This window comes from Chrysemys picta, chromosome 14 (genome assembly GCF_011386835.1).
Source record: "Chrysemys picta bellii isolate R12L10 chromosome 14, ASM1138683v2, whole genome shotgun sequence".
Lineage (NCBI taxonomy): Eukaryota > Metazoa > Chordata > Testudines > Emydidae > Chrysemys > Chrysemys picta.
In genome coordinates this window covers 34,498,353-34,516,790 of record NC_088804.1, presented here as the reverse complement: position 1 = coordinate 34,516,790, position 18,438 = coordinate 34,498,353, and the positions used below count along the sequence as shown (strand labels likewise).

The 18,438-nt window shown below is 41.1% G+C and overlaps 1 protein-coding gene across 2 annotated transcripts in view; it reads right to left on the bottom strand.

Moving 5' to 3' along the window:
• Positions 1–843: 843 nt before the first annotated feature.
• The window catches only part of BCO1 (beta-carotene oxygenase 1), a 58,197-nt gene continuing 40,602 nt past the window's right edge, over positions 844–18,438 (bottom strand). For both annotated transcript variants that reach the window (XM_065567648.1, XM_005292316.4), the window contains 10 exons: positions 18,039–18,167; positions 14,255–14,384; positions 13,128–13,275; positions 11,920–12,067; positions 10,384–10,604; positions 9,171–9,428; positions 7,098–7,203; positions 6,105–6,199; positions 3,704–3,815; positions 844–1,843 (listed from right to left, as the gene is read on the bottom strand). In XM_065567648.1, the coding sequence (XP_065423720.1) occupies positions 1,671–1,843; positions 3,704–3,815; positions 6,105–6,199; positions 7,098–7,203; positions 9,171–9,428; positions 10,384–10,604; positions 11,920–12,067; positions 13,128–13,275; positions 14,255–14,384; positions 18,039–18,117 (1,470 nt within the window). In that variant the 5' untranslated portion in view covers positions 18,118–18,167 and the 3' untranslated portion in view covers positions 844–1,670. The remainder of the gene's footprint in view (positions 1,844–3,703; positions 3,816–6,104; positions 6,200–7,097; positions 7,204–9,170; positions 9,429–10,383; positions 10,605–11,919; positions 12,068–13,127; positions 13,276–14,254; positions 14,385–18,038; positions 18,168–18,438) is intronic.

Sequence of the window (18,438 nt, the reverse complement as noted above, 5' to 3'; positions counted from 1 at the left end):
TATCTCTCTTGAAAGGAGGGGGTAAGGTAGGAGCAGTGGAAATTTACCAGACGTAGAACAAAGGAGGCCAGGTGATGAGGAGGGGTTTAAAATAAAGAAACAGAGAGGAACAGGGGTCATATGGGAAAAGGAAACAGAGCAAGGTCAAAGAGCTGGGTAAGAGGCACCAGGAGGTAGAGGTCACATAGCATATAAAAACTGCATGGGGCCAGGAGTCCCTGCCTGCTTTCCTGAGTTCAGATGGCCCCAAGGACTCTGGATAACCCAAGGGATTCAGACTCCACCCAAAGAATGGCCTGGGGTAGTGAGGAAACTGAAGCAGGGACATGCATTTGTTTTGTACGATCTGTACTTTTCTGTGCTTTGTATGATTAAGTTAAAAAAAGAGTATAAAGGTGTTAGACTGTGCAAGGTGTGTGATCATAATTGCTGCATCCCCCGGAGAGAGTTAAACCATCACCTGAAGCTTCACCCCTTTTGAGTGGAGTTCTGGGTGCGTTTAAGTAACTGGGATGGCTTGAGGGTCAGTGCTGGTTCTGAGAACCTGGGGCAGGTAAGCTGAGCTGCCTCATTTCCAAGAAGAAGGCCCATTGCTTGAGAGTCAATGCCCAAGAAACGTGCCAGAGGGGCCAAGGGAGGAACCAGTGAGGCAGTCTGCTGAAGCTTAACCCACCCCAGGGATCCCCAGCAGCGGAAGGTTGGATTCCTCTGAGAGCAGTCCCAGTGCCTGGCCAGGAAGGGGCACTCGTTAAGTTCTGTAACATTAATGGAAGCAATTCATTAAATGTAAGTATCTGAGCTCTGCTAGTAATACATGCATAACAATGAGAGGTTACAACAACATTAGAGGTAAAGAGACAAATCACCATTTATCTTTGAGACAATGTAGTTAAATGCTATATCAGATATTCCTAAGGGAAAACAATTACAGTGCAAAGGTAAAGATTAATTTAAATATCATTAAAATGTAATTAAGTGTTAATAAAAGCATATGTTCCATTTGAAATTGTTATTTAAGCTTCAGTTTCTTCCACAAAGGTCACCACCCGCTCCCTTTTTTTAATGCCACAAAATGATTCATACTGCAGAAGTTTTCTAGGCTCCTGATCAAAAAGCTGCAATACTTTAGACATTTCGCTTTGGTCTTAGTGGAGCTTTAGAAATCAAGCACCAAAGAAACAGATTTCTATGAATCATTACTGCCGTAGCTCATACTTAAAAATATCAGGATTTCTGACAGGCGAGAGAGAGAGAATTTTGATCATATGCTGTCTTGAAACAATCTATGAAAGTTATACGAACTGGGCAAGCCTGACTCATGCTGTATGCCATATTGTAAATACAGTACCTCAGTATAGTCAGTCAGTGACATATGGAATAAAACACAGCTCACTGCAAAGAGTGTATACAACTTGTAACGTGTAAGAGAGAGGAGTGTTCCGAATTTAACCTTTGATTGTATTCTGTTAAATGTTGCTTTTTTACAATAGTTACTTGCCTGTTGTGCATATCACTATTATTTGTAATGAAAAGTAACTTTATAGATGTAGTATTTGGTTATTCTTTGCCCTGACATAAGGTGATTCACAAATGACAAAAGGGGTATTTCCTTAGGGTCAGTTAGGTGGGTTGTCACATTTTAATGTTCACATAGTAAGATGAAGAGACTTCTATTCACGCTCTGTGTTCAAATCCTTCTCTGGTATGAAGACTCCATGCAGGTCCAGATGCAAGTCTACATTAACTGTGGCCCGAGCCATCTCTGTGAATGTTTTAGCATCCAAGACGAGCAGGAAAGGTGCTTTCCTGGGATCTGATGTCACAATGGAGGATAAAATAAGACCTAAAAAAGTATAAATAAGGAATGTATTTCAAAAACAGAGAGACAAACAGACTTGCTTTCCCAAATAGAAAAGGCAACATCATCCACTGATAAGTCTGGATAACCAAGGACAGCAATGACAACTGCTTTGTGGATCAAAAAGTCTAACTAAGAATGCTAAAAAACTAATGAATGCCTCCATCCTGTTGCTGGTCTGCCTGGTGTATACCACAAAGAAAAGATGCTGAAGCAGTAGTCTCAATTAAGTATTTAACTGTGTGTCCACATCACAACTGGTAACATTGTTGGGCATCTCAGCTGTGAGGCTAGGGACTTGAATGGGTCCTAAAGACTGCACTCCTCACCCACCACTGCAGGTGGTTCCTCCAGAATAGCACTGGCAGGAGATGACGTGGGAGCTTGCAATACTGCTGTATCTGCTGGCCCTGGTCTGTAGTTAAATGGCTTCAGGACATTCAGTCTTACAGTTTTGAAGAATTCTTTGATGCCAACCTGATAAAAGATGGCTCCAGTGGGCTACATGAAAAATCCAATTATTTTTAAAGTCTAGCTTGGGAGCACACACGTGAGCTGAATTTGGCCCATTGTTCCTTTGCAGGAGTGGAAGGAGGCAGTCATATGCCCAACTTTGAAGAAGGGTGACACAATGAAATGTAAGAACTAGCATGTCATCTCCCTCCTCCTATAAAATCTTATTTTGGATACTCTTACATAGACTTATTGCTTCGATACAGGAAATAATAAGAGATTATCAGTGTGGATTCTGGAAAAATAGGTTAATTGTGGATCAAGTATTTTCAATTCATACACTACTCGAGAAAAAATAGGAATATGATCAAAATACATACATAGTTTTTATAGACTTTATAAGAAAGCATATGATAGTATATCACAAGATGGCCTCTGGGCCTCAGGGTTTTTTTCACTGACAAAATTATTAGGATGGTACAGCTGGTACTAGAATGATCCTCGAAATGGAAAACCTACCTTATGAGAGGAGACTCGAAGAGCTTGGCTGGTTTAGCCTAACCAAAAGAAGGCTGAGGGGAGATATGATTGCTCTCTATACATATATCAGAGGGATAAATACCAGGGAGGGAGAGGAGTTATTAAAATTAAGCACCAATGTGGATCCTAGAACAAATGGATATAAGTGGCCATCAACAAGTTTAGGCTTGAAATTAGGTGAAGATTTCTAACCATCAGAGGAGTGAAGTTCTGGAGCAGCCTCCCCAGGGGAGAAGTGGTGGGCAAAAAACCTAATTGGCTTCAGGACTGAGTTTGATAAGTTTATGGAGAGGATGGTATGACAGGACTGCCTACAATGGCATGAAGCCGATCTGCAACTGCTAACAGCAAATATCTCCAATGGCTGGTAATGGGACACTAGATGAGGAGGGCCCTGAGCTAATCATATCTTGGAAGGACAACCTTATGGTCTTTGACCTCATGGCTCACCAAGGAGAAGATGAAGGAATAATACTGAGAAAGATCTAAGAGCGCTTAATGTGAATTACCGTTAACAGAAAAAATTACCATCAATGGGGAAAATATGCCATTGAGAGAAAGAGGTTAGGGCAGATGGTGAAAGAAGTTAAGGATCTCCATCTCCATGGTCTACAGAGCTAGGGAGAAGTAGTAGCAGACATCTTTGTTTGCAGGACCACAATGGCTGAGGCTAATTTTACTTACCCCATCGCACTGTTGCTCAGTGGAATAGATTTCATATTAAAGGTCATTGACAATAAAACAGTTAAAATTTCTGATTCTTCATTGCAAGTCATCTTGACAGTGAAGGGCTCTGCATACTTATATATATATATTTTTATCCCCAATTTCTTACAAGAGCAGTCTGCTTACCATCATCCTCTTCTTTTAAATCAGGACTGGGAACAAAGATAGGCTCGGCTGGCCAGCAGTGCTCCTCCTCCCAGCTGAGCTTTTTCTTTGTCAGAACATCAACTTTTGCTATCTAAATTATTAAGACAAAAATAATTCTTCAGTCTCCATTCTAGCTCTTAATTTCAAAATCATGCTGTGTACCATACAACAGAGTGGCTGGGTAAAATGACAGGATCAGTACTGTAAGTCAGGAAGCAATGAGACATAATTACTCCAGCATGCCACAGACGAAATATTTGGAAAACTTTAGGCTCCTCAGTCATGTTTAGTGGCTGTATAGCCACAGAATCTTGTTTGTATTTAATTGGAGACAATTTCACTTTAGAGACTGGAGAGCAGAAATTGATACTGTTTTACTACATTACAACTATACCTGTCAACCAAGGATCTCAAAGCATTTCACAAAAATTAGTTAATTATTTAAGCCAGATGACATCTCTGTGTCAGGTGAGTCAATAATATTATCCCCCCATTTTACAGAACAGGAGCCTGACACACAAAGTTTAAGTGACCTGCGCAAGGTCGCACAGGACCCTTATAGCAAAGCAAGGAATAAAATTCAGAACCTCCTGATGCTTAGTCCTGTGGTTCATCATTTTCTTTTTGTGTGACCTCAGTCTTTACAGAAGTAAAAACCTTAAGTAGTTAAACAGGACAAATATTAAAACAAAATCAAAGAGACAAGGCGAGTGAGGTAATATCTTTTATTGGACCAATGTCTGTTGGTGAAAGAGACAAGTCTTTGAGTTTACACAGAGCAGAAGAACTCTGTCAGCTTGAAAGCTTGTCTCTTTCGTCACCCGAGGTTGGTCCAATGAAAGATATTACCTCACCCACCTTGTCTCTCTAATGTCCTGTGACCAACACAACTACAACCACACTGCAAAAAGCAAAATCAGTTCATTGTGATGGTTTAAGTAGCTAATAAACAAATGGGGCCAGGATTTCACCCATGTACTGTAAATATAGCAGTAAATATCTCCACATCTCAGCAATGGGCTAAGTGACTGAGCAACCCAACGCCCAGTATGACAGAGTTACTATTTCACATTCAGCTCCATTATCTTCTGTATGCATCTGCACTGCTAAAGGTAAATCACTGTTCCCATTCTGAACCCAAAATCTGAAGAGATACCTGATTTAGAACTTAAAGGTGTTTACATGAATTATAAGATACAAAACAATATCAGATGTCTTCATTGCACCTACTGCATATCACAGATGCCCAATGTAAAAAACAAACAAAAAACCCCACCTTTTAACAACTATGGTTTTATTTAAGTCATTTGTAAAGGAGGATTATCTTTGTTAGAAATCACAAACTTGCTGATTTGTTTGAGCTAGAGTCAGATACGCTGACAAACATTTTATTGCATCATCGACTATATAATATTACAGATCCAACTTTATTTTGTAATCAGCTGGGAAAATTAAAAACAGGAACAATTAGTGAACTCTATCTACTTGGCCTTATATTCTCTCAGTAGGTTTTAGGATAGATTTTGCTGAATGAGCGACAATTATCAAGAGCCAGCTTGTCTATATAACTTTCTCCTACCCTCAGTTAATAGGACTGTCCAGCTTATGATATCAGAGGGCTAGCCGTGTTAGTCTGGATCTGTAAAAATCAACAGAGAGTCCTGTGGCACCTTTAAGACTAACAGATGTATTGGAGCATAAGCTTTCGTGGGTGAATGCCCACTTCGTCGGATGCAACTTATAATGAACTTGTGTTCTAAGAAGTATCTCTTTAAAAACTGGTATCATGGAGGGGTGTGGGGCTGGGGCTCTTTCAGTCTAGGGCTGGTGCCCCAACACAAGTTAAAGCTTCCTGAAAACATCAGAGGGTCAGAGTGAAGGGTACGTTGTGATGAAATAGGCATCTCTGTATGTGGTAATAACAACAGTCCGTATTCTCAGCTGGTGTTAAGTGGACATAGCTCCATAATGAAACTACACTGATTTATAGCAGCTGAGAATCTGGCCCAATTGGTTTATTTTTGTCATGTGGCAATGTAGGACTTATGTCCTTATCTTTTAATCCTTTTGCTTTTAAGTGCCGGAGTTTGTAAATGTGATACGTAAACATATTGTTGTGACTTACTTGTTTAAGAAATGTGGATTTTTTTTATTTTTGGAACATTCACATTACAGAGCAGAACCACAGGCTAGTAATGTTCCAATTCTGACCTCACAACCAGGCATTTTCGCTATGGTTGTATGGATGTAGGTCAGGGCATAATTTGGACCATGTAGGTTAGCTAGTGAAATAAACTGCCTTCACTATTTGCACACTGTTTAATTTGATTTGGGTTATACGAATACAGTCATGCAATATGCAATCAGTGTTCTATTATACCTTTGTGGGAACTGGACTCCACCGAACTTCTGTTGCATAGATATATCTGTATTTTTTGCCATTATAATCATAGTTGATGCGAGGCAGCTCTATTCCTACAGGTAAAGTGAAACGTACATACTGGTAACAAGGAAGGAAAATAGCACAACTGTACATCTAAGACATGTTAAAAAAAATGAAGCACATATAGTCAAGATCTTCAGAAAAGATCTTCAGTTAACTTCTGCAATATATATTCCTTGGCAGGGACTAAGTTAAATTTGCTTAGACTTTATGTACAGATATATGGATATATTTTTTTTTAAATGAAAGCTGAACAAGGTGATACAAATTCATAAACCACTGACATTTCACTTTCATGGTTTAGCCACAGCCTCAATCTCCCAATGTATTTATATTCTTACTGTTCAGTTACCTTTCATTTTTCCATAAATACATAGTAATATAGTGTGTTTACCTGTGAGGTGCAACTGGAGATCTCTTCCCCAAATTAAAAATAGATAAAGATATGCATATAGATAATCTTGCATATTTAGATCCCATGATCTCAGATCTGACCTGAAACCTTAATGTCATGATATTTTGAGCATTCGTAATCTACCTGGTCCTTGGACAGATATTCACATTAGATTTACATTAATTATTCATTTAGCCTGGATCTAGCAGTTAGGTCACTGAGGTGAAACCATGTGGCCATGCGGCACCTCACTGTTTACCTCCAGGACCTGACTGCTAGATCAGGGCTAGATTATTTAGGAATATTTAAGAGATATTAGCAGGGATGCTGTAACAATTTGTATAGTGGGAGTGCTGAAAGCCATTGAACCAAACCGTAATCCCTGTATATGATGGAAACCATTTCAAGCCAGGGGGTGCTGTCACACTTCCAGCACCCCCACTTTGAGCACCCCCGATATCATACTAGTCTCTGTTATTATAATGCACCTACATTTAAGAAAATACAATGGAAGATTTTTAATGAACACATCTCACCTTCACATAACATTTCAGGCTGACAATAGATGTTTCCATCTTTTTCTTTCAGAGCAGTTGCAGTAGTTGATGGAAGTTTGACTAAATTAGTACCTACTTCTGCACCCTTAAAAAAAAAAAAAAAAAGTAATATATGGAGATATACCTATCTCATAGAACAGGAAAAGACCTTGAAAGGTCATTGAGTCCAGTCCCCTGCCTTCACTAGCAGCACCAAGTACTGTCCCTTATAGGGTGGGTGGGTGGGTGTGGTTTTTTTGGGTTTTTTTTTTTTTGCCCCAGATCCCTAATTGGCCCCCTCAAGGATTAAGCTCATGACCCTGGGTTTAGCAGGCCAATGCTCAAACCACTGAGCTATCCCTCCTTCCTGCGAGAGAGTAATGCTAAAAACAAGAAGACATTTTAAAGGACATATTTCTAATTTAGGACTTCCATCAAGGTTGATTTTACTGTATGTAAATTGCTATTAGGTTCCATTTGGCATAAGCCAGATGATCCAACTTCAAAAGGCTGCTTTCTCAGAGGCATTTCTCTTGCATTATTAGACTATGAGCATTTCCATTTAAAAGCCCTTAATTTGCAGGGGATTCTAATAAATCAGCTATAGGTCAAACTTGATAAAAATGTCAGCCAGATGGTATTTTTGCTTTATCACAGAAGCAGTGTAAATGTATCATGTTATTTGGGAGTTAGGGCTAAAGGCTGGGATTTTCACAGTCATTTAAGGGAGTGAGGCACCTACGTCAATAGGGCTTGGACTCTTATATCCCTTCAACTCCTTTGAAAAGCCCAGTGTATAAAAAAATAATGTAATGGCTTCTCATTTTAAGTGTGCGTGCACGTGCATGGGAAGGGTGTTATCTAGCTCACATATTATTCTCAACAGACAATGCTAAACAGACGCCATGTACATACATTGATGCCATTTGGTGCTTTTTAAAAAGCGTAACACTGATATTTACTTTAATGAAAATGCCCGAGTGTTCACATTAGTAGTTCAATGAGATTTTTCAGTATAGTGTCTTTCTGTACAACGTTGCTGAATTCTTAGACTGCAAGATAGGAAGGCAGGACAATTTGAGCGGATCCATCATAAGAATGCAAGAACAGCCATACTGGGTCAGAACGACAGTCCATCTAGCCCAGTATCCTGTCTTCTGACAGTGGCCACTGCCACATGCTTCAGAGAAAATTAACAGAACAGGGCAATTTGAAGTTATCCATCCCCGTCATGCTTCCTAGCTTCTGGCAGTGGGAGGTTAGGAACACCCGAAGCGTGGGGTTTCATCCTTGACCATCTTGGCTATTAGCCATTTTTCTTCTCCATGCACCAAATGTATCCTCCTGCATTGCTGCAGGACTGTTTTCATGGCATTAACAAGACCCAGTTTCCAGGGCGTAACAAGGCAGACAGTATCAGCCATTCCAAACTGAATCAGGCTGAAACTTGCCTGGCAAGTTGCTGAGCAGTAAATCAGATTTTCCTACAAAACAATGATGTAAAACATTTAAGCTGTTTCAAAGCTACAGAAAGGTTTGATCCTTTCCCCCACTTTAGTAAAGCTCTCATTGAAATAAAAATCCCATCATCTTCATAAAATTACTATTGAAAAGCAGCTAAGGGTTTTTTTTCAGGGAGGGGTTGGTGGGTAAGTTGCGGGGGTGGGGTGAGGGATGATTTTTCACAGGCTTCCATTAATGGGCATCAGATTGTACGTGCAAAAACCCATATTTGCACCTGCCAATCAAGGGCCATATTGATACATTTATTCATGTGGGGTAGCACCTTGCCCCACAAACAGTTCCATTGACTTTGAAGAGACTAGTCAAGTTGAACAGGACCTTTCTCCATGAACAAAGGAATCAGAAGCTGGCACCAAGTAACTGCCCATTGCTTGTGCAAATATAAATCGCCCTGTGCACACAAACAATTACATACCCCCCAAATTTTGTGGATATCATTTAAAAAAAATCAGGAATTTGGACGTGGCCTGGCAAACCAATGCTTCATACGCTTTTTCTTTTAGTGAGTTATTCAAAATTACTGCTCAAATACAATACATTAAATGTTACCTTGTCAAACCCCAGAGGAACCACAAATCGCTTACAGGCTGGTATGGCAGTGAGTTTGGTGTTTTTCTCCAATTCTTCATTCAGGTTTTTTAAATAGAACATTTGATATAGACTATTGTCCGGATAGGAAATTACATCAATAACAACATGGCCGTCCTCCTCATAAGCATTCACATGGTGAAAAAGGACCATGGCATCTGTATAAATCTTGGTGGATATATCCTTTTTGGTCTTTTTGTCTATGAGGTGAATCCAAGTCTGAAAGACGTCAAACACGCTAATGTTTAGTAAGCAGCAAATACTTTTTTTTTTTTAAATGTTATTTCATTGCAAACCAGTGTTTCCAACTCGATGATGGCACATTTGCTTTGTTTATAATGTTGTATTTGGAGTATTTCGGTTGTGCCATTAAGAGGTGAGATTCTGGGTAAGAGGCACAGCACAGAGCATGCAAGCTGGAGGTGGGATGAGGCAGCAGCTTTCACCCCACCTTTACACCTTCCCAATTCATGGCTGCTCTGGGAGCTGAAGTGTCCCCCATAAAAATTTAGGACCCCTGGGAGGTGTCTAAATTACAGTCACCTGTCTCACCTGACCGGAATCTCCACAGTGCTACATGCAGAGGTCCAACATGCCCTCTCACACATGGTTCCAACTCTGGCATACCAGGGGCATCCTCAGAAGACAGCCTGCAGTTGCCTTCTTCTGTTTCTGCATTAGGAGAATTCTCCCTCAGGCGAATCCAGGGTTTTTAGAGTGCCTTTATGCCAATTTGGCCCTCTTGCCTCATGTAAAGGAGCCAGAATGGTGATTAGAATCTCACCTAAAGTCTTTACACTTATAGACCTAAGTGTGTATACTATTATATAGTATGTTGTTTAAACTAGAGGTGATTGTACATGGTTACTTGACATGACAGATGGAGCAGAATCTCTCTGCTGGTGTGGGATATTTCTAATAGTACCCAATATTATCCTTTTTCTCAGGTACCTCAACACCAGAGATTTACTTATGGGAATTTTAGGTGGGGTGAGATAGGATTCTTAAGGAAAGATCCTGCTATCTACTGAAAATATATATAGGAAGAGAGGGGGAAACACATTCCTCCAATGGGAAGTGACTGAAATTTTGCAGCAAGGGAAAATATAGTATAGAGTGGGAATGGTTATCGTCCTGGCTACCCTCACTGCTTGGCACATAGTAGGAAAGGTACCTTATCTTCTTTATGGAAAGAAAGGCAGGACGCCCAGTTGACACCTCTGAAGTAGGCAGTTGCCAACTTGAGAATGTCCAGTTTGAATGGCTGCTCTATGAAGATGATATAATTTTCTGTAACTCCAAAACTGTGATAGTAGCTTGGGTGAAGGAGAGACTGGGAAGGGATAGAGCACAACACTTCCAGGTGTTTGAGACAGGATTTCTTCTTTTCATTCTCTAAACATAAATTAGAAAGATAAACTGTGATTATGTAAATAATAGTTGCCACTCAGTGAGATTCCTTTACATTCTCCTCTTAGGGGCAAAGTTCCTTCCCTTCTCCAGGATTAGCAGGGGAATTGGCCCCCTAGCCGACAACCACACAGGTAAGACCAGGGCCATCCATGCAGAGGACCTGAGCCTTTGTAGTTACTCTCAGCCCCTGGGGAGTTTCTCACAGACCACTGCCCCTGAAGTTCCAGCATGGAGGGGGACAGAAGTTAAGTACTGTATGTACTGACAGCTGTACAGAAGGGACTGTATGGCCCCATGCTAGTGTAACCTCCTGGTGAACTTGCGCTTCTGGTCACCCTCTGTGCCACAGATTATGTGAGTCTATTACAACTCTACCTATAGTGCCTGGCTCTTAAATTGTAGCCGTTCATTCTTTTCCCTCTGGAGGTCCCAAGTTCAATCCTGGGGTGTTGCCCATAGAGTAACAGCTACGTTAGCAGCCGGGCCCTGCCCCATTGCTACGTTTAACAGAAATGCACAGAAAGTAGATCACCATGAAGAAGAAAAGGTGAGTGATTGTACAAGCTGCGACGCGAGTGCAAAGAAATCAATGAACAGCCTTTGCTTTGGTGAGGGCTAACATTGGCAAAACTGGTGAGGAATGGGACCTACATACAGTTTCATGTATTATGCCTGGCTCTAACCAAACACTGTCTGTCCCCACTTTTATAAGCATTTTCACCCACTGTCCTTTTCCCTGAAAATATATTTATAAAGAAAGACACATTTTACAAATTCAAACACCAAATACTACATGCTGGATACATTTTTTTTCTGTGCATCATCTCTTAACATATCTCACAACACAGAGAATGGCAAGCTAGGAGTAGGGACCAATCCTTCTGAAACAACAACATTCTTCTGTACTGAAATATGAACGGGAAAAAGTGATAGAGATGAACCTTTTCAAACACCAAATACCCAACCAGGCCGAGCAGCTAGTTCAGGAGTCCTGTCAGTCTTTTTCAAAATAACTTTAAGGAATGTACTTATAAATTTATACATACGTATGTACTTAAAAATGTATAAATATTATAATTTAAATGGAATGTAATTTACATGCAGTTTCTCACTACCTGACACCTTAACAGTGAAATGTCAAATGTCTTTGTACAAAGAAGTGATGTTAAAAAACAAACAGTGATTCAGTTGGTTTCTAGACCATTTGTGGCACAGCCCTCCACCTTCAGAAGAAAACAACAACAACAACAACAAACTAACAAGGAACTCAGAGACACTAGCACAAGCCATCTCTTACCTGGCACTGAGGAAGGAATCTTAAAAATAACATATTTTGTCTTCCCCTTATCAACGATAGAGGTGCCCATATTGAGAACATTTCCAGCGCTGTCATAATGGGGATGAGAAGTCGCCAGGCTCACCGCTACATATTTATTGTAGTCAACCTAACAAAGTGACAGCATAAGGATTTATAAAGAGTATGTGAAATTACTTAGCCTACATCACAAAAACTATCATCCCCTTTGGCACTAGCGGCATTCCCATTGGCAACCCCAGCACAAAGGCCAAAGACTCAGGCCCTGTTTCAGGAGAGCCTCCCAATTCAGGAAAACAACTTGCTTAACTTTTAAGTCTTTAAGTTAAAAACATTGAATTCAGTGGGACTTAAGCATGTGCTTAAATTATTATTATTTGGGGCTTGAATGGGTCACGGATGCTGAGCTTTTGATCCTGACGGTCACCTCTGGGATGAGGCACACGGGAAGAGGTTTGTGTAAGCAAAGGTAATTGCCATTGCCAATCCCTTACTGAATGGGCTTCACATAGCAAGGCCGTTAAACCAGCAGCTTTCATGATTTATTTAAAGTTGATAAACAGTATTACAGGAGGGGGTAGGGACCGGGAAGTTATACATAGTAGAAAAAGTTAACTAAAAACCATGTCTTAACGCATTTAGACTCACTTTTTTAGAAAATGAAAGAAATGTCTTGCATAAGGAAATTCAGATGGTATAAGGACGGAGAAAGTTGTGATATAACTGGCCTAGAGAATTAATTACACATTATATAAATTGTTGCATAATAGGGCGAGCTTGTAGGACCATTAATCAAAAGGAATAATCCAAATAATCAGAGGCCATAAGCACAAGACCTGACATTTATGCCTACAGCCAAGTAGGATTATGCACAAGTTAAAACTGCAAAAGCCAATACTTACCCTAAGACACCGGGTATTTTGTAGTTTGAAAGACATGAAGAATAAAATATTTTAAGTTAAAATAACTGACATTATAAGTTGGCATCTACAGCAACTACCCCAGTCTCCATGGCTCCCAAATGGCCTATTCTGACACAAGAAGCACAGGATAAAAAAAACATTTGATTTTTCTACATTTACTTATATCAAATTTGGCCGCCTTTAACCTGACACCCCGAGGCTGTAAAGGTCAGCATGACACCGTATTCATTAGCAGATAAAGCATCCATGTTGGATACCATGTTTTACCTTCTCTAATGTCTCCAGAGTGTGAGGATTAATTTTCCTAATGAAATTAGTCTCGCTTGTAGCATAATAATCCTCACCAGTTTTCATAATATTGATCAGGCAGTTGTCTGTGAACTCAGGAATGGTGTGGGACAAGTAGCAGAATGCCCTGCGGGGATGAAAATTTCATATGCATTCATTAATCTTTGAGAAGATCAGCTATTTTATAGTTGCTTTCAAATAGAACAGAAATGATCATGGCTCGGTTTGTTACTTGTTTTGTGTTATCCTCCCCTTGAGCCACGCGTAGAACTGAAAGTTGTGCCTGCTATTGGAGAGCAGGATGTGACCTGTAGGCAGCACAATCATTGGAAGTGGGTTTATTATTTAATTTGAACTATCTCTGCTGGCTGGTCCTACAGCAACACAATACAACATGTTTCGGGCCAAATTTTCAACCACTCTTAACCCAATCTGGAAGTGTGAACACACACAACTGCTGCTTTTGCATGCACAAACAGTTCATCTAATATCTGGCCAATCCTGTTCCTATTGGAGTCAATGGCAAAACAACCATTGACTTGTATGGGAGTAGACACTATCGTGTGTGTGTGTGCGCGCATGCTTTTGCATGCAGTTAGAGATCATATTTTGAAAGTCTGGCCCAGTAGGTCATAGAGATTGGTACCTTTTTCAATAGGCTTTGGTAAGAACGTGGTGGATTAATACGCCTTCTGACAATACATTTTTATTCCCAAGAATATTCCCTATCATATTACAACAGCGTTAAAATAAAGACTTTGGGCATAAACTGCTTCACAGTTTTCTGTAATACTTGCTTAAAGAAATCAAAAGATTTATTGGAAAACTGCAAGTAATAACTCCAGCACACACAGGCAGGACTTAACTTTGTAGTTGTTACTTGCAATGTGCCAATAAATCCTTTGATTTCTATAAGCGAGTATTAAAATTTTAAAACTGTATACAGAGACTGGGAATCAGATCCCTGGCATTGCCAATGGTGTGTCAATTTTAAACTTGCATACAAACAAACAGAGGGGCTTATTTTGTATGTGCAGAGGGAGAATAGAAAAGCAGTTGTGTTGGAGAAATAGAAAGCAGAACCTCATTGGAAAAACATTGCTTACTTGGCAAATAGGTTTTTGCATGGATCTGGATAAGCCATAGTTCCAAACTCTGACACCACAATTCTGTTTGCTTCTATATTGCAATTATATGTGTCACTGCGGAGGTATTTACTTCTGTAGTAAACTTCGCCTGACAAAGGGCAAACAAAATCTTTGTATTACATGCATACTGAGAAGATATTTATTTTCCTTAGAAAATTAATATAGAACACCTGTCAGATAAAGAAATTACAGTAGACCCTCATCCGGTTGGCCTCCAGTTAAGCAGACTATGGATTGTTTTCAACCCCTCATTTTTCAGAAGGTGTTTTGTGTCTCTGAAAAATTTCAGGGGAAAATGGGGCTGTGCTGTACTTTATTCCCATTGTTTATAGGCTGTCAACACTGATAGCCCAAATTTTGACTTACCCACTTTCCTTGGTTCACAAAACTTTTAGGCAATATTTTGTGTTGAGAAAAAGATTTTAAACTAAAAATGCCAGCACTCGAAAGCAACTCTATATTGACTTATCTACACGTACACATGAAGGAGCAGGAAGAATAAATTGTAAATTTCAAGTTCCTAAGGAATTGTTACAACAAACACTGAAGGAGTTCGAAAATTATGAAAAACAACATGACTTTTTCCTTTTTAAAAGTCCCACTTTACTAAATTTGACCATTTAAGCTTTTAAAGGCAGTTCCTTTAAACTCACAATGATGCTGTCACTAAAACGGCCCCCAAGAAGAATCTGTAATTTCTCGGATGATGATTACAGAGCAGGAAGAGTCCTATTAGGTCATCTAACCCACCCCTAGTCCAGAATAACCCTTTGTTACATTCATAAAAACCTCCTCTCTAGAGCTGGAATACTTGCAGGCAGCTCTTTATGGGCATTTTTATGATACTCATCACTAACATATTTGAACACTTGTCAAACAATGAATTACGCTTCACAGCACCCCTGTGAAGTAGGGAAGGATTATTATTCTCATTTTATAGGAACTGTAACTAGGAACTATCACAGAGAGGTGAAGTGACTTGCCAATCATCACAGAAAAAGTCTGAGGGAGAGTCACACATAGAACCCAGATCCCTGAACTCTTATATCTGTGTTTGAATCACCAGCCCATGGTTCCTCCATCAGGAGAACAGTATATATCTCCAGACATAATGGGGGAGGGGTGGCAGAAATCAATTTTCTTGGCAAATTTCAGTCTCCAGTGTTTGTAAAAAATCAGCACTCTTCTAGGTCTGAAGGAATGCCTGTATAGATTAAGTCATTTCAAGCATATAGGCTTGTGTGTCTGAACAAACACAGCTCCCTGTGGTTTAGGTGGTGCAATAACTGGCAGTTTCAATGTCTGGCCATTTCTGTTTATGGCTGCGTTCTTAAGAGGCACTGAACTGGGCAGGCAGACAAGAAACATGTTTCTGGAATCTCTCATCCCAAAACAGCAATGGAAAATAAAAAGCAAACGGGGGCAGGGAACCCAATTCTCCTACAAAGCTTGTATGTTATGCAGCCAATAAGCACAATGAAAAACAGCCCCCATTATGTTCTAAAGCAGATGAAATAATATTTCCATATTGTATGGTCAGGTTGAGATTAAAAAGAGATTGGTATGGACGGAGGAAATATTGCTTCTGATCATTTCCAGCACCTTGCCTGAGGGTGGCAAGTAGGATTTGGACAGTCATTTAAGTATTGTTTATATAAGTGCAGTAAATATACCTGAGACCTGACTTGCAAGCTAAGTGGCAAAGTGGCCTAGTTTCACTCTTGGCTGCTGTCATAACTAGGTTCAAATCCTAAGAAGGATGTTTTAGCCCATAATATAAATAGGCTGTTTGCCCATGTCAAATAAACCTCTGTGCATGATGGAACTATTAAATATATGGAGTTATACCTATCTCATAGAACTGGAAGGGACCCTGAAAGGTCATTGAGTCCAGCCCCCTGCCTTCACTAGCAGGACCAAATACTGATTTTTGCCCCAGATCCCTAAGGGCCCCCTCAAGGAGTGAGCTCACAACTCTGGGTTTAGCAGGCCAATGCTTAAACCACTGAGCTATCCCTCCCCCGACTATTAGCTGATTCAGTTTGGAATTGTGCAGGCAGGGCCAGCTCTACCATCTTTGCCACCCCAAGCAAAAAAAAAAAAAAAAAGCCGCCCGAACTGCCGCTCGGACTGTGCCACCCCAAGAATGGACGGAATGCCTCCCCTTACCATGTGCCGCCTCAGGCACGTGCTTCCTCTGCTGGTGCCCGGAGCCGGCCCTGCGTGCACGTTACTGGGGCTCTGGATGGAAGCATAGTAGCAAAGTCTCTATACCTCCTGGATGCACCATGGCTATCTTCAGCTCTGGTGCAGGCAGAAGCTGCTATGCGCTTCCAAACAGCTGCAGAATGGAAATTGTAAATGGAAATGCAACTTCTATTGTGAGCTGTGTTTCTTAATCCTTTACTTTAATATCTACTCAAAACCATGGTATCTAGACCAGTCAACCAGAAATCCTGCCCTAGAGTGAAATCTTGATCCCACTGAAATCGGGGGGAGATTTGTCATTGGCTTCAGTGAAGCCAGGATTTCACCCCTGGTGTAAATATTCTGTGTTGCACAGCTCTATGCATAGTACCTACAGCACAAGCCTGTGAGCGCCTCGGACACCTCAGCGCCCATTGAAGTCAACCTCAGGAAGGGTTGAAAGACATGGCCCTTTAATGGGTGCTAACATCCTTGAGGAAAACATAACTGACTTAAATTTTTTGAAATATTTCCATTAGTTCCTATGAGACAGCTTTTTCTCTGCATTAGAGCAGATTTGTCTCATGCTACCAGCATAAATCTGACCTAAAGCCAATGTAGCTGACCCAGGGATTGCCACCGCAGTGTAAGGGGGATCATCTTGTGCCACTGAGCCACTACAGCATCGCCTAGCACCATAGGCGCCAACTCCGTGGGTGCTCTGGGACTGGAGCACCCACGGAGAAAAATTAGTGGGTGCTGAGCACCCACCGGCAACTCCCCGTGGCCCCGACCCCCTGCTCCAGCTCACCTCCGCCTCCTCCGTGAGCGCGCCACCACGTCCTGCTTCTCTCACCTCCCTCCAAGCGCTTGCGCCGCAAAACAGCTGTTTCGTGGCGCAGGGAGGGAGGGGCGGGGAAAGAGTGGAGTTGGGGCGTGGGGGGGCACGAGCACCCACCGGAGAAAGTTGGCGCCTATGCACCATTGGCACCCCTGTTCCCTGCAGCCAGAGAAGGGCTGTAGCTGGAAGAAAAGGGCATGGCTGGGCATTCCTGCTGTCCAGCAATCCTAAGGTTCTTGAATGGCTCTTTGGGGCCAATGGCAGCTGGTGCAAATTAGAGCAGCCTTTAGAAAGACTGATCCAGCACAGAAACCTCAGGATCAGGGGAACATGCAAGGCTGATTTGAAGCTACTTTTGCACATTCCCCTTCTGAGATGAGCACAGCATTTTCACCTCAGAGAAGGAAAGTTGCACTGAGAAGGGCAAGACCACCACCCATTCTCTCTTACCACCATTGGCAGCCGTGTCTGTAAGACTGCATTGACTGTCCTGCCCTTCATTTGATGTTCACTAGCTACACAGGACCTTGTTAGTCCCATGTTTTGTAGGACCCCTAACCAACTACAGGTCTAACAGGACCTTTAGCTAAGCATCTGAAACAATTCAATGTATAAGTATTGTAAGCAAACTCCACCCACAGTTATAAAACCTTATGCTTCTGTTTAGAGACCAAGACTTGTTTTGGATGCTCGTGCTTTAATGCAGCAACCTACCATTTTTAAATGTAAAACTGTGCACCAGAGCCAAGCCATCAAACCAGTGGTTATATTTGGTTTCCCCCACTGTATGCATGCCTGGGCCATTGCGAAGAAGAATCCCCTGCAGCCAGCTTGGTAGCTCACCTGTAAAGAAAAAGGATACAGCTCATTTCCACTCCAAGTCAAAGGTGACCTTGTGCACTAAAGGACAAATTTCCAAAGGTAAGCAGGTACATGGATGATGCAAGTCAGGATTTTACAATTATGTATTTGCTCATGCCATTTATGTATGCCAATGTGGCCCTAATTATATGCAAAACTGAAAACATGAAATTACCTGAACATAACTTACTAATTATAAGAGATTGATGAGGGAGGAGCATTTTCTTCCTGAACTTTCATTTTAAAATTATCC